Below are 26,451 nucleotides of genomic sequence, written 5' to 3'. Positions count from 1 at the left end.
TCTTTCTCAGAAAGAAGAAAAGATGCCTGTATGGAATTAAAAAAAAATTACTATTCAGAACTAGAGGCCTGGTGCACGAAATTCGTGCATTGGGGTTGGGGGTGGGTCCCTCAGCTGGCCTTCACCCTCTCCAATCTGGGACCTCTCGAAGGATGTCCAACTACCTCTCTCAATCTGGGCTCCTAACCACTCTCCTGCCTGCCTCATCACCCCTGACCACTTTTGCCTGCCTGCCTGATTGCCCCTAACTGCTCCCCTGCTGGCCTGATCATCCCTAACTGCCTCTGCCTCACCCCACACCCAGAACCCGGGCTTCTCTCCCTTTGGCTGGCCACAGGCACCCAGGATCCAGGCCAGCTTCACTTGGTTCAGCCTCAGCCTCAGGGGACCATGGCGGGCGGCTTGTCCCTCTCCTGGGCCACATCCTGGCTGGTCCCCATTCCTCTCTTGCGAGCTCATTTGTGCCTGGCTGGTCCCCATTTCTTTCTCCCCAGTGTTGAGTGTTTGAGCAGTAATGGAGTGATGGCGTGAGGACATGAGGGCATGACAACCATTTGCATATTAGCTCTTTATTATATAGGATAAGCATTGGCAAATGAAGGTAGTTAGTTGTCTCAAAAATGAAGGGCCACAGAGTACTCAGAAAGAGATTAGAAATAATTATAAAAAATTTTGCTACAGATTAAAATGATTTGAAACTACAGTCATTGGCTATAAAATGTAGGATGCATAATCACACTTACTAGTAAAACTAAAAAGTGAAAATCTTGAGATGACTGGCTTGCCCAGATGGCAAGAAATCAATAGCCCTCAGAACCCAACTGCTGCTTTGACACCCACGTTGTAAATGACTAGATTACTGTTAACAGAGATCAAGCTCAAGACTTGCATGCTAAGTATGGTACTTCTGTAGCTGCTACTGTTTCAAGATATATGATTAAGTCCTTATAATTCCACCAACTAGGACTGTCAGTGAGGGGAGTGACAGCATTATAAAAAACGTCACGGCCCTGGCCAGTGTGGCTCTGTTTGCTGGGCATCATCTCATGCACAGTTGCTGGTTCAATTCCCAGTCAGGGAAGATGCCTGAGGTGTGGGCTTGATCTCCGGTAGGGGATGTGCAGGAGGCAGCTGATTGATGTTTTGATCTCACATGGATGTTTCTCTTTCTATCTCCCTCTCCCTTCCTCTCTTTCTAAAAATCAATTTTAAAATCTTAAAAACAGAAAACCCTTCACTGGGAAGGCATCTGACTTTTCAGTTTGGCAATGCTCATGAGGCATTGGTCCCGCCACTGCCTTCTGGCAGCCAAGTGCTCAGGATCATCTGGGACTTTCACACACATGGCCTGGGAACAAAGAAGAGAAAAGATAAGAAAAAGAAAAAGAAAAAAAAATGAATGGAATTACATCAAACTTAAAAGTTTTTATACATCAAAAGAAACTATCAATAGAACAAAAAGACAACCTATCGTGTTTCCCCAAAAATGAAACATCCTCCAACAATAAGACCTACTTACAGGTTTCCTTCTGAGTGAAATATAAGGCATCCCCCGAAAATAAGCCCCACCTAGGCTCTGTCTCAGAATGCTATTGCTAAACATGAGAGATTTGGTCCACTGATTCTGAAAGAAATGGAGTCACAAGAAATTCACCAGGAAATTCAGGAATTGGATTGTTATGATGATGTTCCAGAAGATGATGACATGATTATCATTGAATAAATGAGTAAATTCTTGATACTGTAGGATTCACAGTTTGTCTGGTTTGTGTTGACAACTACCGTACCGTATACAGGTCATAAATTTCCTTTATTTTCATTTAACAATAAATGTGTACAGTATTCTTCTTCATGGAAAAATAAGACATCCCCTGAAAATAAGACCTAGCGCATCTTTGGGAGCAAAAATTAATATAAGACACTGTCTTATTTTCGGGGTACTATATTCGCCAGTGAAACATCTAATAAGGAGTCAATATCCAAAATATATAAAGAACTCATACAACATAACACACACACACAAAAAAAATCGAATTAAAATATGGGCAGAGGACCTGAATAGACATTTCTCCAGCGAAGACATACAGATGACCAATAGACATATGAAAAGCTGCTCAACATCACTAATCATTAGTGAAATGCAAATTAAAATCACACCTGTCAGAATGCCTATCATTAATAAATCAACAAACATGTGTTGGCAAGGATGTGGAGAATAAAGAACCCTGATGCACTATTGGTGGGACCGCAAACTGGTGCAGTCACTATGAAAATCAGTACAGAGGTTCCTCAAAAAATTAAAAATTGAACTACCATATGACCCAGCAATTCCACTTCTGGGTATTTATCTGGAGAAATCAAAGCACTAATTAAAAAAAAAACATTCTTATGTCTATTGAAATATTATTAAAACAGTCAAGTAAGGAAGCAACCTAAGTGCCCATCAATAGACAAATGGGTAAAGAAGAGATGGTACATATGTATACAATAGAATACTACTCGACCATAACAAAGAATGAAATCTTACACATTTGAGACAATGTGGATGGATTTAGAGGTTATTATGCTAAATGAAATAAGTCAGACAGAGAAAGACAAATACCATATGATTTCAATTACTAGTACATATGGAATCTAAAAAACAAAATAATAATAAGAAAAAAACAAACACAAAAACCCAAACTCACAAATACAGAGAACAAACTAATGGTTGCCAGATGGTAGGGGGACTTGGGAGGATGGGTGAAAATCATTAAGGGATAAGAAGTTCATGCCTGGCCTTAACCGGTTTGGCTCAGTGGTAGAGCATCAGCTTGTGGACTCAAGGGTCCCAAGTTCGATTCCGATTAAGGGCATGTACCTTAGTTGCGGGCACATCCCCAGTAGGGGGTGTACAGGAGGCAGCTGATTGATATTTCTCTCTCATCAATGTTTCTAACTCTCTCTCCCTCTCCCTTTCTCTTCTTCTCTGTAAAAAAATCAATAAAATATATTTTTTTAAAAAGAAGTTCATGCCTGGCTCAGCTGGCATGGTTCAATGGTTGAATGATGACCTATGAACCAGAGGTCACAGTTCGATTCCCTGTCAGGGCACATACTCAGGTTGTGGGCTCAGTCCCCAGTGGGGGATGCAGGAGGCAGCCAATCAATGATTCTCTCTCATCATTTATGCTTCAATCTCTCTCTCCCTCTCCCTTCCTTTTCTGAAATTAATAAAAATATTCTTAAAAAAAAGAAGCACATGCCCTGGCCAGTTGAAGTGTTATTCCATACACCATAAGATCTCAGGTTCAATTCCCAGCCAGGGCACATACCTAGGTTTTTGGGTATAAGAGGTACAAAATTTATCAATGTTTCTCTAACACTGTTTCTCTCTCCCTCTCTCTTTCTCTCTCCCTGTTCCTCTCACAGTAAAATCTGTAAATATCTGCCTGGGTATGATTTTTTTTTAAAGTACAAATTGGCAGTTATAAAATAGTCACAGGGATGTGAGGTACAGCATAGGGGATATAGTCAATGATAGAATAACTGTGTATAGTGTCAGGTGGCTAAAGGGGATCACTTTGTAAATTATATGTCTAACCCCAGTGGTTCTCAACCTTTTTCTGGCCAAGCCCAACTTAAGCATCTCTAAAATTCTGATGCCCGCTCTGTGACATATAATTCTCATTATTAAAAAAGTGAACATATATTCACGGGAAGGAAGCCCAAAGGCCATTAACTTGGCCTAAACAAGCTTCCAAAGAACATGGCATCCATTAAAGAGAAAAATAAAAGAATGAAAGGACAGTTGAAATACTGAGGAAGAAATCACTAAGAAATTGTTAAAATAATAATAATATGAAGTGATATGAAAAAATAGCAAGTAAAGTTCCAAAACATGTAATAGAGAACTGAAATGCATAAATATGTCACAATATACATTTGTATACTGTATATGAGGTCCTTAGAACCATAAGAAATGAAAAAAATTCACTGTTAGTAACTCATTCTTGAATTTCTCTTGTTAAAAATCAAATTGCCCCCCTGTGGGGCAGTGCCCCACGTTGGGAACCACTGGTCTAACCACTATGCTTTATACCTAAAACTAATATAAAATAATACTGAAATCAACTGTAAATGAACAAAATTTTTAAATAAAAAAAGAACAAAAATGCATGAAGAGGAGGTAATTTACCAGGAGCATAATTGTTGGTCCTACTGTGCAAACAGAATTTGCTCTCAAGGACGAAGGGACCTGAGTAAACGCTCCATGAGCACGAGTTTCCTGAACCCAGAGACTCCAGCTCCTTAGAGTTAAGTCACAGTGACCTCCAAGTTCATTGGCCACACTGCTCTGAAGGTCTCCAAGGACCATGAGACAGAAGTTAAGAGATGAGGGACTGTGAAAACCAGAAACAAAGATACTAACTGCACAATAGACATCCCTGTCCACAGAGCTCCCTCCAGCTCAGCCTGCACAACTCTCTGCAGTCAGTCCACGTACCTGGTGAATCTTCTCAACTGTAGCTCCAGAAAACTCTGGAATCGGTCCGAAGGTCTTGAGGACATGTTTCATGCTTTCGCCGTATCTGTTACAGTAGCTTAACATGCCTGAAACCATATGAACACAAGAATCCTCAAAATCAGAACATCAGAGAACTCCCAACTAAGACATCGATTCAGAGAGTCTTGCCTTGGGTCAGATTAACTACATTCCTTTCATCTGTGAGTGAAGAAAAGGAGGAGGAGTACACCTGGTTAGCTGGCGCTGGGGACTAAGGGTCCTCACCACAAGTCAGTCACTTGTCAAGCTTTCTCTCCGATCTCAGAATCCTGAAAATCAAGGGGCCCCTGGGGCCTGCCATTCTACCTCCCTCAGTGTACTTCAGCCTGTGTTCCTGCATTGATTTATTGATTAACCTATTAAGTCCTATTTTCACCAAAAATGTTATGAGGTTACTTGTGTAAATGGCTTGAATGCATTTTCTAAGAACCACAGAGGTCACTTAAATCTATTTCCCATTTTAACTTGTTCCCTGACTTCTAGTTACCACTTGGTTGGGTGTCTACAAGGCAGCAGAGTCTTTAATGCAGGCTCAGAGTGTGGCCAGTGGATAGCAGCCCTGTCACCCCGGCCCAGGGTGCCTCTGTACCCCGGCTGCACTGCTCTCCAACTGCTTCCGCACTTCCTGGCCCTGGGGAACCCAACCACTTTCTCAGACGCTGAGATAAGGGTCCTGGAATTCTGATGCAGAAACCCATGAAGAAGAGGCTCGTCCGCATGGGAGAGAGGAAGAAGCACAGTAATTTAGAAGCAGTTTTGGGATGTGTGTGGCTGAAACTAAGGTCTTCAGTAAGAGTCAGACTTGCACAGAGAGGAAAGCAGAGTCCAGCGGCCTCGCCTCCCAGCATGTGGAACTGGCCTGTTGGAACCTGTCTGTGCCTGGCATCCCTCCCCTTCACTGCCTGGGAGGCAGCAGGGCTTGGCCAGTGCAGGCGTGTGCAGGGGTCAAGTCCAATCTGAAGCCACCCCTGGGTATGCATAGAAAAGACATCTCTGAGTCCTGGGCCCACTTGGGACATGGCTGAGCCACCGGCTGAGCCACCCACTGTGCCACCTTGGCCTACGTCCAACATCTTTCACAACCAGAAACACTCACAGGTTGGGCAGTCAGGCTAAAAGATAATACAGAATTTAAAATGAATAACAGAATTTGCAAAGATTCCTGAGCTTGGTTCTTATCCACCCACTGAAAAAGTTTTAATTAACCCTATATAATAAAATCCTAATTTGCTAAGTGTCTGGTCGTCCATTCAACCAATCAAAGCATAATATGCTAATGAATGCTAAGGCCACTCAACCACTCACTATGACCACCAGGGGGCTGAAGCTCTGACCGGTTGGTTAACTTGCTGCTGGGGTCTGGCCGATCCGGACTGAGCTAGATGGGCTGGACATGCCCTGGAGCCCTCATGCAGTCCCTCCCCTGCTGGCCAACCTCCCATGTCCCATCCCAGCCCCAGTTGTGCACTGGTTGGATAACTCAGCCTGGCCTGTGCCCTCTTGCAATCCGGGACCTCTCAAGGGATGTTGGAGAGCCAGTTTTGGCCCAATCCCGCAGGCCAGGCTGAGGGACCCCACTGGTGCGTGAATTTGTGCACTGAGCCTGTAGTTTTCAATAAAAATCATCACCACAAGATACTCTTTAAAAGAGAGAGAGAGAGAGAGAGAGAGAGAGAGAGAGAGAGAGAGAGAGAGAGAGAGACAAACTTCTTTGGGGTTTAGTTTTGGTGGACCCACACTATTGTGAAAGCCTGAATTCACTGAGTTTCAATTTTATTTGCCTCAAATAGATTTCCTTCTCCTTCAGTGTGCTAAAATTATATCAAAATAGCTCTTAGAAGAGAAATTGTTTTGAAGGATAAAATATTCAAATATAATAACTTTTCTGACATTAGCACCTACAATTAAGTGCTGGACACTCCTTTTTAAAATAAGGGTTTCATTTTATTTAACACAAGTATAACCTGACAATTAAGGATTCCAGAAGACTTCCTAAAGCAGGGGTGGGAACATCCGGCCCTTGGGCAGTGTAAGGCCTATGAAATCATTTGGTCTGGCCTTGCCAAGGCATTAGGAGTGTGTTGATTAAATGTTTGATCAAATATAGCAGGCTAATTTTTAAGTTATTAATTTTGTATGGCCTGAGAATGATGTTATAAATATCCAAATGGCCCCTAGCAGGAAAAAGGTTCCCCACACCCAGCACTAGCTAGCTATCTTAGAGACTCAGCATTTCCAGAACACAGAAGACCACCATTACATTTATTTCCTTTGGAAGTTAAATCTTTTCTTCACTTTAGTGTTTATTTATTCAAACCAAAGGTGGTAAAATCTAGACACAAATACAGTTACTCCTTTGGGGGAGAGGGGAGCAGAGACATAAGAATCAAATGAGCTGGAAAGATATTAAATGAGAAGAAAATGGGAGGACTGGCTGCAGCTGAGATTCACCCACGTGCAGGGAAACAGAAGCCCAGCAGTACCCTCCTGTGAACCAATTCTATCTCCCTGTCCTCCTTGAATAGCAAAAAGCCAAGGATGCAATTCAAGAACTGTATTTCATCTCTGGATTACTTCACATTTTCTGAACAAGCATTCATCTTTCCATGTCCCTGCGAAGTTATCTGAATCTCCCAGGGGCTTTTGAGAACTCTTTTTCTCTGCCTTTTATAAAATTTGTGGCTTTAAAGGAGCATTTATTTATTTAAGACTAGAGGCCCGATGCCTGAAATTCATGCGTGTGTGTGTGTGTGTGTGTGTGTGTGTGTGTGTGTGAGCCCAGCCTGCACCCTCTCCAACCTGGAACCCCTCGAGGGATATTCAACTGCCTGTTTAAACTGGCAGTTGGGCATTCTTTTCACAACCACTCACCTGCCTCCCTGCTGGCTCCCAACCACTCACCTGCCTGCCTGCCTGACTGCCCCTAACTGCTTCTGCCTGCCGGCCTGATTGATGCCTAACTGCTCCCCTGCCAGCCCGACTGCCCCTAACTACTTTCCCGTGCCGGCCTGGTCACCCCCAAGTGTCCTCCCCTGCAGGCCTGATTGTCTCCAACTGCTCTCCCTTGCAGGCTTGGTCCCTCCCAATTGCCCTCCCCTGCTGGCCTGATCACCCACAAGTGCCCTCCTCTGCTGGTCATCTTGTGTCCACATGGGGATGCCCATCTTGTGTGTTGGAGTGATGGTCAATTTGCATACTACCTCTTTATTATATAGGATAGAAAATACAGTAAAATTCTTTATAATACAATTAATAATTTACCCCCAACTTTTCTAAGAAACCAATATAAAACTTCAGTCTTACAAATATAAAAACTCTCTCTATAGCATGTATTCAGGCTCATGGGGTGAGCAGGCCTGAGTCTGTGGAGACGGTTAGAGACCACAGAGCCAGCATGTGCAGACCTCCACTTCATGGATACAGCACCTGACACCGCGGGACAGCTCTCCCACTAGCTCAAAGTACAAGTTTATGCTGACTTAGTGTCAAAATTATTTACAGTGTCCAGCAAATTCATTCCCTTACTCTTCTTTGCAACATCTTCCCTTCCAATAGAGCAGTATGAACGGGAATGTTCCAGAGTACCAACTTCAATGGAAATGAAAAGAAAAAGCCACTTCACCTTCTATCCCACAGCCTGTCCCTCCTCAATATTCTACGGAGTGAGCCTCCCTATGTTTTCCCTACGATGCTTCCATGCCCTCTGTTTTGGTCAGCCAAGTACTTCCAACAGCGCTCAGAGAGCTTAGCTTTTTAGAAGACTTTGAACCTAATTTCTTAAGAAGTGGGAGAATGAATTGATTGTCATGAGTTTGGATTTAGCTTCTCTTGCTGTTTTTGGACTTGTTATTCCTTGGCTGTGAGCCCTGAAGGTGAGACACAACCCAAGGTAATGGAGCAGTGGAGAGCCACCCCATCTGTCTGCATTTACAGAGCAGGCACCTGTCTGTGTGGCCTCTGTCACGGTAGAGGCAGCTGCTGGGACACGTCCTGGGTGTCCATTCTTGGAGAGCCTAACTGCTACCCCACCAGAGAAGTGTGCTTTTCCCATAGCCTATTAACTCACACTCACATGAATTTGCCTGCCTTTAAATCAGAGAAGACCAAACAGACCCCAAAGCCCAGGGACATTAATTCCCACCTGAGTGAGACCTTACTGGAGCAGGTGGACAGAAACTGCCAGGAACAGCCCTATCAGCTCACCTGTTTCACTGCAAATGACAGCTCCACTCAAATGAACCAGAGGCATCTCAATTTAAGATAAGCAAACAAACAAGGACAAGCATCTAACTAAGGGAAATTTTGAGGGGTGAAATGGTGAACATTCACCTCAGCTGAAGGTGATGTCCAGGGGCTGCCAGGTTCCCAGGCACCAGAAGGCTGCCAGGTGCCTGAGGGACCAGCCTTTGCTGACCTGCCAGTCTAAAAGCTTAGCATGGAAACAAACCAAAGTCTTCAGAGTTCACAGCAAACATACCCTAATCTGTATGTGTTCTGTATCTCTCTCATGCACTTGTGAATCTTGGGGAGAATTTTTTTTAAAACTGGAAGAATAGGGAATTAAACAAAACTTTGTGTGAATATATTATTTATTATGGACTTCATGAGGCTGTTACTGTTGTTGCTCCATTTTACAGATGGGCATACTGAGGTGCACAGGGTTATTTAGCTTATAGGTCGACTAATGATCCAGGCTGACTGGCTCCACAGACCAGATCTACTCTTCTGAGAGCTTGTCATTCATGCATGTCACTTTTTTAAAGTAGCCAAAGGCGAAGGAAGCATACTGGCCTCCTGTTTTTCAGCTGTCATTTTATAAGATTAAAAACAAATCATCAAATATTTTTACCTTTTCTAGATAAACTCTAGCTTTTAAGACTAATAACTAGCCTTAACCTGAGATCCTGGCTTTATGAAGACAACATTAGAAAAAAGAACTCTCCCAATTCCAATCTTGATATTATATATCCTGGGTGACACTGAGGAATCATAATAATTTCCACTGGTTCTGAGCCTGATCTTATAACTGTCCAACTCTGGTCCTTAGAATGCTCTGAAGTTGAAAACTACATCCGTCCACCATTATCATATTAAACCAATTAGGTTTTCTTATCAAATCTGCTTTGTGTGAAAAATTGTTATGGGCTCCGTCCTATCTGCCATGTTATTTGACTCCCGAGTTTCTGGTTTCATTGGCTTTAGTTTCTACTTGTTTGAGAGTCAAAGCAGTTCTCGGGTCTCTCCTATCAGTTTCTCCTGATACCTGAATTATCTTATTTTTCTCAAGAAAAAGAAAAACACAGTGGTCATCTGGTAATGTACATACATTTCAAATGTTTCAATATGTTCATCACATTTAAAGTTCTGGTTTACAAAAAAAATTAAAAACTATGCAAGACTTTATTTTAATGATACTTCAAAACTCCTGTTTCACTTTAATAGAGCCTGTGTCTTTACATTACCCTCCTATGTTCAACTGTTATTCTACCACACAAGTAACATGGGGGTGCCAAGTGAGAGTCCCCTCTTTCTTCAGCTGCTCGCAGCTGGGTGTTAAGGAAGAACCAAGTCACTTACTGAACCACATTTTCATGACACCCTACCAACCCACCCAAGGACCCAGGTGTGCATCTGCTGTGTGCAGCACATCTGGTAAAACTGCTTGGGATTATCCACTGGAAATTGTATTTAATTAATTACTGTTGCAAAAATTAGTTGAAGTATGACCAAACCCTCGTGGAATTATAAAGTCTACGCAGATTCTCCAGAGGTCATCTGCTCCAACTTCCGACCTCACTGCGAGACTCCTGTCAACATTGGAAGATCCGCACCGGTGAGGACAGCCTTCCGCGGTGAGGCTCACTCACCCACAGCATGGCTCTCCTTCCTCATCAGTTCCACTTACTAGAAAGTTCTCCCTGCCATGTTCTGACCCCAAACCTGTCTTCCTGACATTTCCAGTCTTTCATTCTGGTTCCACCCCCACAAAAGTCATGGACAAATACACACACACACACACACACACACACACACACACACGATCAGCTTCTGATTCATTGTTTTTAATTTGGTGTAGGTTTTATTGTTTTTCAAATGATGTCTTATTTTTAAATGGCTTAAAATCTGGTAGACAGTTTCATTCTTGGAAGCTTCTCACTCATCTCAAGTGACCTTGCTTCTAGAGTCACCAGTCATACCTACCTCTCCAAGCCCTTTGAGGTGGTTTCCAGGATAACTAATGGCCTAGCCTGGCCACCAACCAAGCCCCTTTACCTGTAGATACCCCTCCCTCATGCCCCAGATTTTAGGAAGAAGCCTACAGATGAGCAAGTCACAATTGCAAACTGCTCATTTTAGGCAGAAAGTAATTCCAACAGAGGTCCATATAGTTATTTTCCTATTTTTTTTCCCTTGCTTCTAAATAATTTCATTGCTTCTAAATAATTTCATTATCTTCCTCAGGAAAATACCACTTTATCTTCTGTCAGACTGGATGACATGCAACAAAATCTCCATAACATTGCTCACCTCTCCTTCCAGTCCTCACCCGAGTGCTGTTCTACACAGATCCCTGAGCTCCATGGGACACAGCGACGGCCCTACTCCTACCTGAGAATGAGCAGGGCTAGCCACTGTCTCCTGTACATAATTCCATTTCTATTCAGTTGTAAGAAAAGACAACCTTTGATTATTTACCAAACCCATGAAAACACTACACTGCAGAAAATTCCCGTCTGAGCCCCTACCTTCTGCATTGAGATGCATGGTTTCCAGGGGTCCGATGAATGCATACCGGAGGCCTAGGCCATGAGACATGACGAGGTCCAAGTCATTCGGAGACACTATTCCTTCCTAAATGAGGAAAGAAGGTGGTTCGTGGGTGAGTCTTGGGAAAGACCATTCTCTTACCATCACTTTCATCCTAACTTGGCTAGGATCCCCAAATACTCTCCAAACACTGTAAGTGTTTTCATAGAATTTTGCATGATGAAACTATAATGTCAGAACAGATCCTGAAAAGAGACTATTTGTGAAATCTCAAATACCAACTCACTTTTCCCACAGCTGTAATCAACCTTCTCCTGTACTGCGCCCAATTCCACTGTCTTCTCTTCCCCACCCATAACCTATGTGTCTCTTGCAGCTCTGTCAAACGGGGAGAGGATGAAAGGAAAGGGAAAAAGTAAAGGAGGTGCTGGTGGAAAAGGGCAAGAAGGATTTTCTACACGTTTGTTAAGAACTGGAGCCGTAAGACTGGAGCCATCAAAAGAACTGTGAACTTGCTCTCCAGACTGTGCCTGTCTGCAAGCCTGGCCTTGTTTAGCTTTTAATGAGTTTGTAAAGAATGTTATTCTTTGATGAAGTGCAGCTTAGAACAGGGTGTTTGTTTGCAAAGGTGGAGCCCTAGAATCTTTGCAAATGTGAATTGCAAAGCAAGAGGCACTTCTTAGGCTTTTAGGTTGTATGTCAAACTGCCCAGCGGTGTGCCCTGATCTGTTCCTCACATCCTCTGGAAGGAGCAGGGATGCATCAGAAACATTTGTATCATCAGGCCATTCACTGACAGCTCAGTCTCCATCTGAAGATATTTTCACCTTGACCATTTCAGCTGTCAGGAAGACAGACGGGGGAGGCTGTCATGTGTTCCACAAATCTTCACTGGTCAGAACAGAAGAATGACTCTGAAACCTTCAGCCCCTATCTCCTGGGTGTTTTCTTTCACAAATAAGAGTACTGTGGGCACAGACACAGCTCCTGCCTGGCAGCAATGCCACACTGCCTCTGTAAGAGGCCACTCACGGTGCTGTAGTTCTGATACCTCTTCCACAGGCAACCCTCCGCTGGTGGTCCCAGGGGAGGGACGAGGAAGGGCTTGGTGGTGAAAAAGTCAGTTCTGCCCCTACCTCCAGGGCACACCCACTCAAAGTGCCCATCCAGCTCCTGAGAACAGGTTCAGACATCACCCCCCACCCCCACACACACACACACACACGGCCTGTTATTCTGGGTTACAGCGCAAAGCCTTTGCCTCTCCTTGAAGGGCTGCCAGCTGTCTGGTTGGAGAGGGCGTCTGGGGAGGGGCAGGGGTTTACCACAGGTTCAGCATGGCTCCAGGGCCAACAGGGAGGAGCCTCTGTCCTCCAGACTTTGGGGAGCCTGGGCCAGGAACTGCTGTCCCTCCTCCTCCAAACCAGGTGACTTCTCACGTCCCAGACTTCAAAGTCATCCAAGAGGTAGAAAGTGAATCTGTACCTTTAACCTCTATGACCTGCAGCCCAGCTGCTGAGGGAGAAATACCAGTGGTCTCAGGTCTATGTAGGTGTCTGGACCTCCTGGGGGAGGGATGGGGGATGCTGGAGCTGAAGAACCAAGAAGACAGAACCACCCACAAGGGGCAAGCGTGGTTTAGTGTGAGGAGAAACTTCGTTTGTGTGAACCATTCTCCATCTAGTTTTGTGTGTGAGAGAGATAAACAAAGACATGCCCAAAACATGACTACACTATACAGAGAATAATTAATTACAAAGCAACCCCTCTAACCACCACCGGTGCCCACCTTCCCAATCATAACCTTCCCAATAGCAAACATCTGACTTTTGTAATAACTATTTGTTTTAAAATTTGCCATCTTGCCGAAACCAGTTTGGCGCAGTGGATAGAGCATCAGCCTGAGGACTAAAGAATCCCAGGTTTGATTCCGGTCAAGGGCATGTACCTTGGTTGCAGGCACATCCCCATTAGGGGGTGTGCAAGAGGCAGCTGATCGATGACTCTCTCTCATCGATGTTTCTAACTCTCTATCTCTTTCCCTTTCTCTCTGTAAAAAATCAATAAAAATATATTAAAAAAATAAAAAATAAAATAAAACTTGCCATCTATGTTCACATTCATAAATAACAAAGTGTGCTTTTTATCTATTTTCATCTTCAAAATAGATAACACTATGCATTCTTTTGTAATATCAATGTAAAAAACATTCAAATCTATAGAGAATTTTTGTGAGTTTATCTGAGCCAAATTGTCGACAATTGTCAGGAAGCAAAATTTCAATGGATTGGGATAATGCTCCAGAGGATGGCAGTTTTGCACCTTATTTAATACATTACAAAAAGAAGACACAGTGGGTTACATTAAATCCACTGGTGATAGATTAGGGAGGCAAGAGAAAGTTAACAATTAACAATTAACATGATAACAATAACAAAGAGAGGATTTATGGCCCTAACTGGTTTGGCTCAGTGGCTAGAGCATCGAGCAAGGACTGAAGGGTCCTGGGTTTGATTCCAGTCAAGGGCATGTACCTTGGTTGCAGGCTTGATCCCCAATAGGGGAAATGCGGAAGACAGCTGATCGATGTTTCTCATTGATGGTTCTAGTTCTCTATCCCTCTCCCATTGGTTATGTCTCCCAAGGGGTCTGATAAAAGGAAATTATCCTGACATTCCAAAGTACTAAGTGCAGTTATATAAGAGCAGTCATATAATTTTTAGTTAAGATAAAGATTGACTTTTGTCAGGGAAGATACCAGCCACATTTGCATTATTGAAGTAGATTTCTCTACGTCTCCATTTTTATCCAGAAATTAAATCCAGAGGGGGAAAAAACAGTCAAAAAACAGTTCAGCTGAGATGCCAACTCATTAGGATTTCACCTCACTGAGACAAACAGTTCATTCCTGCTGCACTCAGCACTGAAAGAAAGGTTCACAGTTAAGATTTTTTTTTTGGGGGGGTGGTTAATCTTCACACAAGGACATGCTTAGAAAGAGGATGGGAGAGACAGAGAGACAGGTACATTGATGTGAGAGAGAAACATCAATTGTCTTCTGCATGCTCCCTGATTGGGGATCAAACCCACAACCTAGGTATGTGCCCTGACAGGCAATCGAACCAGGAACCTTTTGGTGCACAGACTCTGCTCAACCAACTGAGCCAGTCTGGCCAGGTTGGTTAGCATGTTTTGAAGCTCAAGTTGCTTAATTTTGTTGTTGAGCTTCATTCCTCTGAAGCAGAGCAGAATTTGCCACCCCAAAATATGCCTTTTGGGATATTGATGGTTTCAAGCTGGTTATTTTTAAGAAACAGGAGACTCAGAAACTTTGATCCTCCTCCTTTACCTGCCAAAAGGAATTCAGATAGGAAAACCTGCTTTAAGAAGGGAACCTAACATATTCATCTCAACTTGAAAATTAGGCCAGTAGATGTGAAATAAGTGTCAGAGAGGATACAAACTGTCAGACTTCCCTCCTATGCTCCATGGTTTCTGGGTAGCCCAGCAAGAATTTGTTGAGCACAAGTTTGCACTTTCTCATCTGCTTATGAGTTGCCTGCTTCTCCTTTGGAGTCCCAGACCCCTGCCTCCCTCTCCTTGGTTCAGAATGGCGTATAAACCTAATTGCCCAGTGAGTCTTCAAGTCCCATGTAATTAATATCCATAATAAATTTGGTCATTTTTCTCCTATTAACCTGTCTCATGTTGATTTGATTACTAGGTTAGCCAGAAGAATTTTAAAAGGTGGGAGGAAAATTACTTTTCTACTCCAACATACCCAGAGCCTTAATGTTATTTGTGGCCTAAGTGTTAATACTATCAGGATTAATTACAATAAATAATAATCATCCTATATAATAAAAGGCTAATATGCAAACCAACGAAACAGTGGAATGACCGGTCGCTATGACGTGCCCTGACCACCAGGGGGCAGATGCTCAATGCAGGAACTGCCCCTGGGTGGTCAGTGAGCTCCCACAGGGGGAGCACTGCTCAGCCAGAAGCTGGGCTCATGACTGGCTAGTTCAGCGACGGTCACGGGAGCCCCTCCTGTCTCTGTGGCAGTACTAAGGATGTCCGACTGAATTCTTTTCTTCACTCATCCTCAGCTTTTGATCTATTTTGTTTCACTCTACTTTTTGCCACATTTGGTCCTGAATTTTCAAGTTTTTCTGTGCAAATACTGCTGTAACTTTGCCACTGCCGTCACCACCAAGAACACAGACTTGCTACCCCAGGGCCTTGCTACCTAGGTCATGTACAAGTCCTTCCAACCCTTCCCAACCAGATGCACTGTCTTAGCTGGGAAACAGAAGCCAGACAAAGCTTAGGTAAATGTTAGATAATGAAATGCAACATTGAAAGGCATGAAGCAGGCAGTGGACTTGTTCAGTGTCAGTACAATCAGAGGCTAAGTAGGACATCCCTCGAGGGTTCCCAGACTGCAAGAGGGGACAGGCCTGGCTGAGGGACCCCCTCTCCGTCAAGTGCACAAATCTAGTGCACTGGGCCTCCAGCGCTAGTATAAAGGGCAGAAATGAGTGCCTGAGTTGAACCCATGGATCTGATAAACAATTCCTTTGAAACAGTACCTTACACACTGTTTAAAGTTTAAAACCCTACTCCACTGCATGGTGTCTATGCTTCAACCAACATTTGTTTATATAGCTATCAGTAGTTCCTCCATTTTGTGGTAAAATTTTCAAGTCACACAAAGGAAAGCCCCCTGTGGTTAAAAGATTCCTGAAACTCATACAGAGTGACTAAGATCACTATTAGTTCAAAACTGGGTTGCATCACATCTTAAAAAATCACAAGGCCAGGAGAGCCCAGCCCAAGTGGTAAGGAATCCCCATTATTGAAAAACTTTTAGCTTCTACTCCCTTTAATTAAAATTTAAGACTTACCACAATCAAACAACACAAATGCATGGCCAGGACACACACTGTGCACCTGGCATGCTTTGGAAAAGGTACGGGGGGAGATGGCACAAGACTACCAACCACCAGTAAAGAGCAAATACAAGATGGTTAATAAAGTACTAAATTATTGTGATACAAACTATAAGTATAATTAACCATCTGGGGAGTATCTATCAGTCAAGGTCCTACCAGAAAGACAGAACCAGTAGGTTATATATGTGGAAGAAGATTTATTCCTAGGAATTGGCTTTGGCAATTGCAGGCATTGATAAGTCTGAAATGTGGGGCAGGTGCTGATGGTGGAAACCTCAGTTCTGCTCTTCAGGCCTTTCAACTGATGGGATAAAGCTTGTCCTGATTATTGCGAATAATCCTCTTTAATTAAACAGATTATAGGTTCTAATCATAGCCACAAAATACCTTTACAGCAACATTCAGACTTGTGTCTGATGGGTTTCTGGCCTAGCCAAGCAGACCCTCACAGGGGATAGAGTAGAAGTTCAAAGCATGGTCCTCACCTTCAGGTATCTTGGGTCTAGACTTGTCTGTGGGGTGGTGAGAGGACAGAAGATACATCCAATGATTAACAGCAGACAAAAAGTGGATGGGTGCAGTGGTTCCTGATGTTTTGGATAGACACAGAGAAAGGGGAGACAGGGGAGTCTTGCAGAGTTTGAGGGTGAGACATTTGTTGAATGACTCTCCTATACTTTCTGTATGATTATAAGCTATATAGAATTATTTTCCTTCTCTCTAATCACCCCATTCTTATATTAAGTTTCCTTACTCAATTCACATGCTTTTTGCATTCCCTCATTTTTATTTACTATTCTGATGTTTCCTCATGCCATCTTTCCATGTCCAGTTCTTTTTTCTGCTCTACAATCAGAGGCCAAGGAGAAAAGACTATAGGAAGAGACCCCAAATCTCTAGTTAGAGCAAGGACAGAACAAACCTAATCTTGAGTGATTGCCCCATCTACAAAAATGTTTTAAAGATGGGCTGGACAAGAGTAATCACTGGTGTATAAATAACTCACGTATGAGTGAGGGGTGCTGGACTTTCTTTTGTGGAAAACACTCAGCCTGGAGTCCTTGTGAATAACACAGAGATACTACAGTTACAGATCTTGAAGTTAAATTAAGAACTATCTTGATGATTCATGCTTCTTCTCATGAGAAACTAACCACAATTGTGGGTCCTCTCTCCCAATTTATATAGACTTAAATTTGCTCCAAGCAAGAGCAAAAATACTCAATCCAACCAACCCACCTGCACTACCTTTCAGGAAAGGTGAGGCAAATACAAGACTTCAATAAGCAGAAAAGACTGCTAAGTGCTGTCCAGTATTGTTCAAAGGCTGTGGTAGGGTTGAAGAGCTGGTCAGCCTTGTACCAATGCTGACAAGTTTTCTTGGACATGGGGTATGAGAAGAGCTGCCTGAATATCACACTTAACTGATGCAACAGGACATTGAGTCAGAGCCATGGAACATCTACTGTCCAGAACCCTCAGAGAGGCTGCACAGGGGGAGGAGATGGAAGTACAAGGAACATATGTGGTCAGGGTGTGGGAGACCATTCCATGCATTGCACTGATGGCCAGGGGATGTGGGCTGAACCTTCTGGAGCCATTTTGGGTACATATATCAAGTTGTAGAAATGTGATGGGGAGATCGGAAAAAAATTATTCCAGAAGAAGAGACTGTGCATGCAAAGGGGCTCACTGAGGCACTATCATGGTGGAAAACTTGAAGCTACCTTAAAACAAGATTAGATATTTTTTAATCAACTGAATGAAATATCATGAAACTATTAAAAATGAAAACCCAAGAAAAGTATTCTTAATAGAAACTAGACAGTATTCTCAATAGAAACAGTCATTTGACTTAGGGTAAGGGAGACATAAGTGTACTTTTCCCTTTGAATGTTCTTCCAGATAAAGCTCTTACATAGAAATGAATCAAAAAAGGAAAGGGAAAAAGAGGAAAGACTATGTCCTAATACCAGGATGTTCCAGAGCTTTTCCGGCCCCAATAGTCACAATCACTGTGTTTTTCATTCTATGCTATGCTTATAACAATGCTTTCAGAGAGAAAAACAGAATTATAGATTCTGAACGAACTGGAAAGGACTTGACCTTAAAAACAAACACAGAAAAAGAAACCCATCCTTTGGTGTGAACATGAAGTAGCGCACCACTCACTGTTCAGCAAGGGCAGGTTCCCTTCATTGCGGCATCTTCTGTTTTACAAAGAGGTCTGAACCAAGAAGTATAACCCCATTCCAAGAACAGAAGCACAGCACTGTTTTTGTGCTGTGTCGGCCCCTCCTTCAGAATTCCAGCGGGGCTTCTTGCCTTCCGGTCCCAGGTCCCAAGCATGAAAGGCAAAGAAGGCCAGGCAACAAAACTGCACAGAGTGAGCTGTCACCTGTAGCTGCCCTTCTCTGCCTTTTCTCTTGAAAACCCTCCTGCCTTCCTTCTAGCCTCGATTTCTGGGGTCCATTACCTCCTACCTATTAACTTTCCAACTCACACTGGAGGAGCTAAAATCCATCATTTGTATTCACTGATGGATTATCTGTTGGTGGTTATTACTAGCCAAGTGTCAAGCATAACAGCATTATCATTTAGGTTTTTTTTTTTTTTTTTTTTTTTTTTTTTGTGTGTGTGTGTGTGTGTGTTTGTGTGTGTGTGTGTGTGTGTGTGTGTGTGAGTGTGTGTTTGTGTGTGTGTTTGTATGTGTGTGGGGGGTTTTTTGTTTGTTTGTGTGGTTTTTTTTGGTGTTGTTGTTACAATACTAATAAAGAAGCTTTTACTTTAAACACTACTAAAGGAATCCCAGGCAGGCCAAGCAGGTATTTTGTTTTAAATCTTTATTGTTGAAAGTATTACATAACTCCTCCTTTCTCCCCCATTAACTTGTTCCAGCCCACTCCTGTCCTCCCCATTGTCTGTGTCCACAGGTTATGCATATATGCATACAAGTTCATTGGTTTGACTCATCCCACCCACCCTCCCCTGCCTTCCCTCTGAGGTTCAACAGTCTGTTCATGCTTCCATGACTCTGGGTCTATTTTTGATTATCAATTTTTTTGGTTCATTAGTTCATGTGATACTTTTCCACTGACTGGCTTATTTCACTCAGCATAATACTCTCCAAATCAACCCATGCTGTTGCAAATGGTAAGAGTTTTTTTCTTTTTTATTGCCTCATAATATTCCATTGTGTAGATGTACCATACAGTTTTCTGATCCAGTCATCTGCTGATGGGCACCTAGGCTGTTTCCAAGTCCTAGTTATTATAAATTGAGCTGCTATGAACATAGGGGTGCATACATTCTTTTTGATTAGCATTTTGGGTTTTGTAGGATATATTCCTAGAGGTGGGATCACTGGGTGAAATGGCAGTTCCATATTTAATTTTTTCATGAAACTCCATGCTGTTTTCCATAATGGCTGGCCAGTCTGCATTCCCACCAGCAGTGTGCTAGGGTTCCCTTTTCTCCACATCCTCACCAGCACTTGCCAGTTGTTGATTAGTTGATGGTAGCCATTCTGACAAGTGTGTGTTGATAGCTCATTGTTGTTTTAATTTATATCTCTCTGATGATCAGTGACTTTGAGCATCTAATAAAAGCCTAGGTGGCCCTCACGAGCCAAGTTGTCACAAGATGGCCTCGTGCACAGCAGAGGTGGGGCCTGGCGGCTGCTCCATACAATGAGGCCTGGGGGTGGGGGGGAGGGTCCCACGGCTTCAGGGGAACGAAGGCCAGTCCTGGCGTCTCTGCTACCTCATGTGGAGGAGGTGAGTCCCAGCAGAGGAGGCAGGTTGCAGTAGGGGAGGGCATTTGTGAGCGATCGGGCCAGCAAAGGAGGGCAGTTGGGGGTGATCAGCTGGCAGGAGAGGGCAGTTGGGGAGATCAGGTCAGCAAGGAAGCAGTTAGACATCAATCAGGCTGACAGGGGAGCAGTTAGGGGGTGATCAAGCTGACAAGCAGAAGCAGTTAGGGGCAGGCAGGCAGGCAGGCAGGTGAGCGGTTAGGAGATAGCAGCCCTGGATTGTGAGAAGGATGTCCGACTGCCCGCAAGGATTGGACCTAAACTGGCAGTCGGACATCTCCCAAGGGGTCCCAGATTGGAGAGGGTACAGGCTGGACTGAGGGACAACCCCCTTCCTCCATCCAGTGCATGAATTTCATGCACCGGGTCACTAGTTTTTTTCATAAGTCTCTTGGTCATCTGTACGACCACTTTGGAGAAGTGTCTATGAAGGTCCTTTGACAATTTTTTAAATTGGTTTGTCTTCCTTCTGTTAAGTTGTATGAGTTCCTGATATATTTTGGATATTAACCCTTTGTTAGATATATCATTGCCAAATATGTTCTCCATTAGAGTGGACTCCCTTTTGGTTTTGTTGATGGTTTCTTTTCCTGTGCAGAAGCTTTTCATTTCTTCGTAGTTTCCTTTGCCCAGGAGATCTATCAGTAAACATATCGCTATGAGAAATCTAAGACTTTGCTGCCTATGGTTTCTGCTAGGATTCTTATGGTTTCATGACTTACATTTAAGTCTTTTTTTTCCATTTTGAATTTATTCTTGTTTATGGTATAAGTTGGTGGTCTAGATCCTTCCCTTTTCCCTCCCTTCCTTCCTTATTCTTTGCAAGTATCTGTCCAATTTTCCCAACACCATTTATTGAAGAGACTATCTTGACTGCATTGTATGCTCTTGCCTATTCTGTCAAATATTTATTGAGAGTAATGGCTTGGGTCGATTTCTGGGGTCTCTGTTCTGTTCCATTGATCTCAATGCCCGTTCTGTACCAGTACCAGGCTGTTTTGATTACAGGGGTTTTCTCTTATTCTAATCCCTCCAACTTTGTCCTTATTTCTCAAGATTGCTGTGGCTATTTTGGGTCCTTTGGGTTCCATATAAATTTTTGGAGTATTTGTTCTAAATCTGTTAAATATACTATTGGTATTTTAATGGGGATTGCATTGAATCTGTAGATTGCCTTGGGTAGTATGTACATTTTAATGATCTTGATTCTACCAATCCATGAACACGGTATATTCTTCCACTTGTTTATATCTTCTATCTCTTTTTTCAATGTCCTGTAGTTTTCTAAGTACAGGTCTTTTGCCTCCTTGGTTAAGTTTATTTCTAAGTATTTTATTTTTGTTGTTATTGTTGCAATGGTAAATTGGATTGCTTGTATAGTTTCTCTTTCTGAGAATTCATTATTAGTGTATAAAAAAGCCATCAATTTTGGGGTGATTTTGTATCCTGCTACATTGCCAAATTCATTTGTTAAATTTAGTTGTATTTTAATGGTTTCTTTAGGGTTTTCTCTGTTCAAAATCATGTCATATTCAAATAATGACAGTTTTACTTCCTCATTTTCAATTTGGATGCCTTTTATTTCTTCTTCTTGTCTGATCGCTGTGGCTAGGACTTCTACAACTTTGTGGAATAAGAGTGATTAATGCAGACATCCCTGCATTGTTCCTATTCTTAGGGAAAATGCCCATTTAATATCATGTTCGCTGTAGGTTTGCCATATATAGCCTTTATCATGCTGAGATATGCTCTCTCTATTCCCACTTTGCTGACAGTTTTTATAAAAATTTAAAAAAAGGTGTTAGATTTTGTTGAATGCTTTTTCTGCATCAATTGATATGATCATGTGATTTTGGTCTTGCGATCTGTTTATGTGCTGTGTCATATTTATTGATTTGTGAATATTGTACAAGCCTTGCATCCCTAGAATAAATCCCACTTAGTCATGATGTATGATATTTTTACTGTATTGCTGGATCCGGTTTGGTAAAAATATGTTGAGGACTTTAGCATCTATGTTCATCAGGGATATTGGCCTATAGTTCTCTTTGTCATATCTTTTTCTGGTTTTAAAAATACAGTGATGCTTGCCTCATAGAAAAGAGCTCAGAAGTGTTCCTTCCTCTTAAATTTTTTGAAATAGTTCAAGTAAAGGTGTTAGTTCTTCTTTGAATAATTGGTAAAACACCTCTGTGAATCTATCTGGATCAGGTCTTTTGTTTGTTGAGAGTTATTATTATTATTATTATTACTGCTTCAATTTCATCAGTAGTTATCAGCCTATTTATGTTTTTTTATTCTTCCTGGTTGAGTTTTGAAAGGTTGTATATTTCTAGGAAATTGTTCATTTTGTCTAGGTCACCCCATTTGTTGAAGTAAAGTGATTCATAGTATTTTATTGAAAACATTTGTATTTCTGTGGGGTCAGTTGTTACTTCACCTATTCCATTCCTGATTTTGTTTATTTGGTTCCTCTTTTTTTGTTTCCTGGGGAAACTGGCTAGAGGTTCATCAATCTTGGTTTTCTTTTTGAAGAATCAGCTCTTGGTTTTTGTTATTTTGATTTTTTTTTTTTTTTTTACTCTATGTCATTTATTTCTGTTCTGATCTTTATTATTTACTTTCTTCTACCTGTTCTGGCCTTTTCTTGTTGTTCTCTTTCAAATTGTTTAAGTTGTAGAGTTATATAACTTATGACCAGTTGTTCTTGTTTTCGAGGTAGATCTGTAGTGCTATAAACTTCCCTCTAAGGACTGCTTTCACTGTGATTCACAGATTTTCAATAGTTGTATCTTCATTGTAATTTGTATCCAGGATGTTTTTATTTCTTCTTTGATCTATTTGTTTAATAGCATCTATTTTGCTTCCAATTTTTTATTGTAATTGATTTTAATTTTATGCCATTGTAATCTGAGAAGATGATATGATTTCAATCTTCTTGAATTTGAAGAGACTTAGCCTGTATCCTAACATGTGGTCTATCTTTGAAAATGTCCCATGTGCACTTGAGAATAATGTATATTCTGTAGCTTTGGGGTGAAATGTTCTGAAGGTATCAATTAGTTCCATCTGACTTAGTGAGTCATTTTAGGCTTTCTGTTTCTTTGTTAATTTTTTTTTTTCTAAAAGATTTATCCAGTGATCTCCATGTGATATTAAAGTCCCCTAGTATGATTATATTTCTGTCAATCTCTCTCTTTATATCCTCTGTAAGTCTTTTATATAGTTGATGCTCCTATATTGGATGCATGTTTGTTTACTGGAGTTACATCCTCTTATTGTGTCAATCCTTGTAGTATTATGAAGTGGCCTTTATTATTTATTGTTATGACCTTCAATTTGAGGTCTATTTTGAAAGCATTTTTTTTAAATTTCTATTTGCCTGAAAATTATTTTCCCATTCCTTCACTTTCAGTCTGTGTGAATCCTTTGTTCTGAGGTGGGTCGCTTGTAGACAGCACATACATATGATTTTTGTTTTCATGTCCACTTGGCTGCCCTATGTCTTTTGATTGGAGCATTTGATCAATTTATGATTAAGGTTATTATAGTCTAGAGGCCCGGTGCATGACATTAATGCACAAAGGGGGGATTGCCTCAGCCCAGTCTGCACCTCTCCAATTGGGGACTCCTTGGGGGATGTCCAACTGCTGACTATCAGACATCCCTCTCACAATCTGGAACCGCTGGCTCCTAACTGCTCACCGGCCTGCCTGCCTGATTGCCCCAACTGCCCTCCCCTGCCATCCTGGTTGCTCCAAACTGCCCTCCCCAGCCAGCCTGATCTTGCCCCCATTGGCCCTCCCTTGCTGGCCTGATCTCGCTCCTAACTGCCCTTCCCTGCAGGCCTGATCTCATCCCCAACTGCCCTTCTCTGCTGGCCAATTTGGTTCTGATTGGTCGGTTTCTATGCCAGTCAGCGTCACAAGCTCCGCCACCTGGTTCTTCACAGCACCCACATTTGGTTCTGATTGGTTAGTTCCTGTGCCACTCAGTGTCTCTGGGCCTACCAAACAGGCCTGATCAGTAGGGCGGGGCTGATCAGCAGCCCTGGTGGCCTGGAGGAAAATGGAGGCACAGCTACTGGCCATACTGGGCAAGAAAGAGAGAGACAAGTGCTTATCAAAAGCTGCCACAGGGGCAATGATCAGTCCCTGCTTCTCTCTTCAGGCCTCTCTCTGGCCCTAATTCATGAGTGTCTTTTGGCTTTTAGCAACCTGCTTGAAGCTCCAAGTGATCAACCAGGTCTTGTGCTTGTGTCTGTCTCCACAGGCCTTGGCTGCAAGCAGGTAGGGCCAATCTGCCCTCTTTGCCTGACTGCCAGTTGCCAATCTTAGTCACTCAAGCATCTGTTTCTGGCAGGGCTTTAGGTGGGCTTGGTGCTGTTTCACTTTTAGGGAACAAAATGGGTGTTTTTCCCTGACCTAGAGCTACTCCTCCACAAATGGCCCAAAATATTACTCTGCCTTGGTTGTACAGAGATCCTTGTATGGAGACCAATGGAGTTAGTTGGCAACCTGGAGTTTTTATCAGTAGGGTTCCCAGAATAGTTGGGCAGATGGCCCTTCTTCCAATATAGTCACTGAGGACTCCTTGAGAATATTCAGACACATAAGCTTGGTCTATGCCTTTGTTTTCTCTGTAAAACTCAAAATGCAGGGTGAGGCAGGCTTTATCACCTACCCTGAGGCTACTGGGAGGGGCAAGCTCCTCTGGGGAGAAATGGCTGCTTAGGTATGGAAGCCTAAGAATATCCCAATGCAGGAACCCTGGCCATGTCTCCCTGCCCTGCTTCCCTCCCCAGCCTCTCCTCAGACACCTCAAGTCCGTACCTCCCTCCCTGGACCAAAGCCTTGGGTGACTGATTGCAATAGAAAAGTCCTGGTTCTGGGTTTAAAGAATAAAAACAAAGACAAAACAAAAATAACAATAAAAACACAGCTTTCTCTCCCACCACTACTTTCCCATCACAGCACAGCCTTTTAAGGCTGTGGTCTTGGGTCCAGAGTCCCTGGCAGCCAGCAGCTCTGCAGCTTTTCTTTTCCTTTTCACCGTTGGATGTTATGCCTGCCGCCACGGGATGCAGCTGTGGTGCTCAGCGGGGCCAGGCTGCAGCTTTCCTGAGGGAACTGCTACTCCCACAGCACAGCGCCCTCCTCTCCCGCTCTGCCTACTGGCCGGCGCGCTCCAGAGCCCGGCCACCATTCCACTGGTCTCCAGCCATTTTCTGTCCTTCCTTGTTGCAGGTTGCCTCTTCAGCTGTGCCTAATTTGTACATTCTGGTGAATGTTCTCCAATTTAGTTGTATTTCCAGTCTGGCCCCAAGACAACATGCATATCTGCCTATTAAGTCACCATTTTTTCTCCAATCCTTGTTTTATTTTTAATTAAATATGTGTTTGATGTTTTCATTATGCTTGTCTATTAATGGGGCTAGAGATTTCTCTAAAATAATAAATCAGCAAGATCTCTACTATCAATAGGGCTTTATTGCTCATCAATTGGGCTTCTCAGAAAGTTACTTCCCATAAACTAATAAATACAATTATAAAAATGGTCTATTTCTTAAAGACAATAAGCACTAGAAGGATTTTTAATTAATGGATGATTCCCAGGCAGAAAACCAAGCTTTCAGAGAGAAAATTTCTGCAGTGTCCATATTCTTACTGACTGTTCTGGAGGGAAGTCAGCATGCTATGTGCACCTCCTTATGCCATCATCCTTCTTGAAAGAGTCCTGCCCTTGAGAAGGAACCAAGATGGCAGCATAGGTAAACACCTGAACTTGCTGACTTGCACAACCACATCAAAACTACAACTAAAAGACAAAACGATATCATCCAGAATCATGGGAAGGCTGGTTGAGTACAAGTTATACAACTAGAAGGAAAGAGAAAAGCTCACTGAGACTGGGAGGAGGTGCAGAGGTGCAGAAGTGCTGAGATACGGAGGCATGTGCGGAAACGGGCTGACCACTGGGTATGCTGTTGTCTTTTCAATCGGGAGGGAGACAGAAGCACCCAACTGCTCTGAACTACAGTGCTGGGTGAGATGATGGGGACCCAAACTCATATGGAGAGAAACTGGACTGTCTGGCATCGGGCCGGAACACGAGGGCAGCTTTCTCATAGGGGTGCTCGCAGCGATCATTGTTCCTGTAAAGGGCTGCGAGACACAGAGTCCTGGGAACCTCTTTGGGGCAGGGCTGTTTGCTCCACCCTGATGATTCCCTGAGACCCCGCCCCACCCAAATTACAACCACACCCAAGCTGTCACAGAGGCTTTGTGCATATAAATGGCCTGGCCTTTTGCAACCTAAAACCTAACAAACTGCAGCTAGGTCGGAGAGCCCCAGAGCTTCCAAAAGAA

At 42.8% G+C, this 26,451-nt stretch overlaps 1 protein-coding gene across 1 annotated transcript in view; it reads right to left on the bottom strand.

The window, feature by feature from the left end:
* Positions 1 to 553: 553 nt before the first annotated feature.
* The window catches only part of CRYL1 (crystallin lambda 1), a 142,225-nt gene continuing 116,327 nt past the window's right edge, over positions 554 to 26,451 (bottom strand). The window contains exons 6-8 of the mRNA XM_084878614.1: positions 11,293 to 11,398; positions 4,487 to 4,593; positions 554 to 1,348 (exon numbers count right to left, since the gene is read on the bottom strand). Coding sequence (XP_084734740.1) covers positions 1,235 to 1,348; positions 4,487 to 4,593; positions 11,293 to 11,398 — 327 coding nt within the window. The 3' untranslated portion in view covers positions 554 to 1,234. The remainder of the gene's footprint in view (positions 1,349 to 4,486; positions 4,594 to 11,292; positions 11,399 to 26,451) is intronic.

This window comes from Pipistrellus hanaki (assembly GCF_964339955.1).
Source record: "Pipistrellus hanaki genome assembly, chromosome: 3".
Taxonomy (NCBI): Eukaryota; Metazoa; Chordata; class Mammalia; order Chiroptera; family Vespertilionidae; genus Pipistrellus; species Pipistrellus hanaki.
This window is presented reverse-complemented; position numbering and strand designations above follow the sequence as displayed.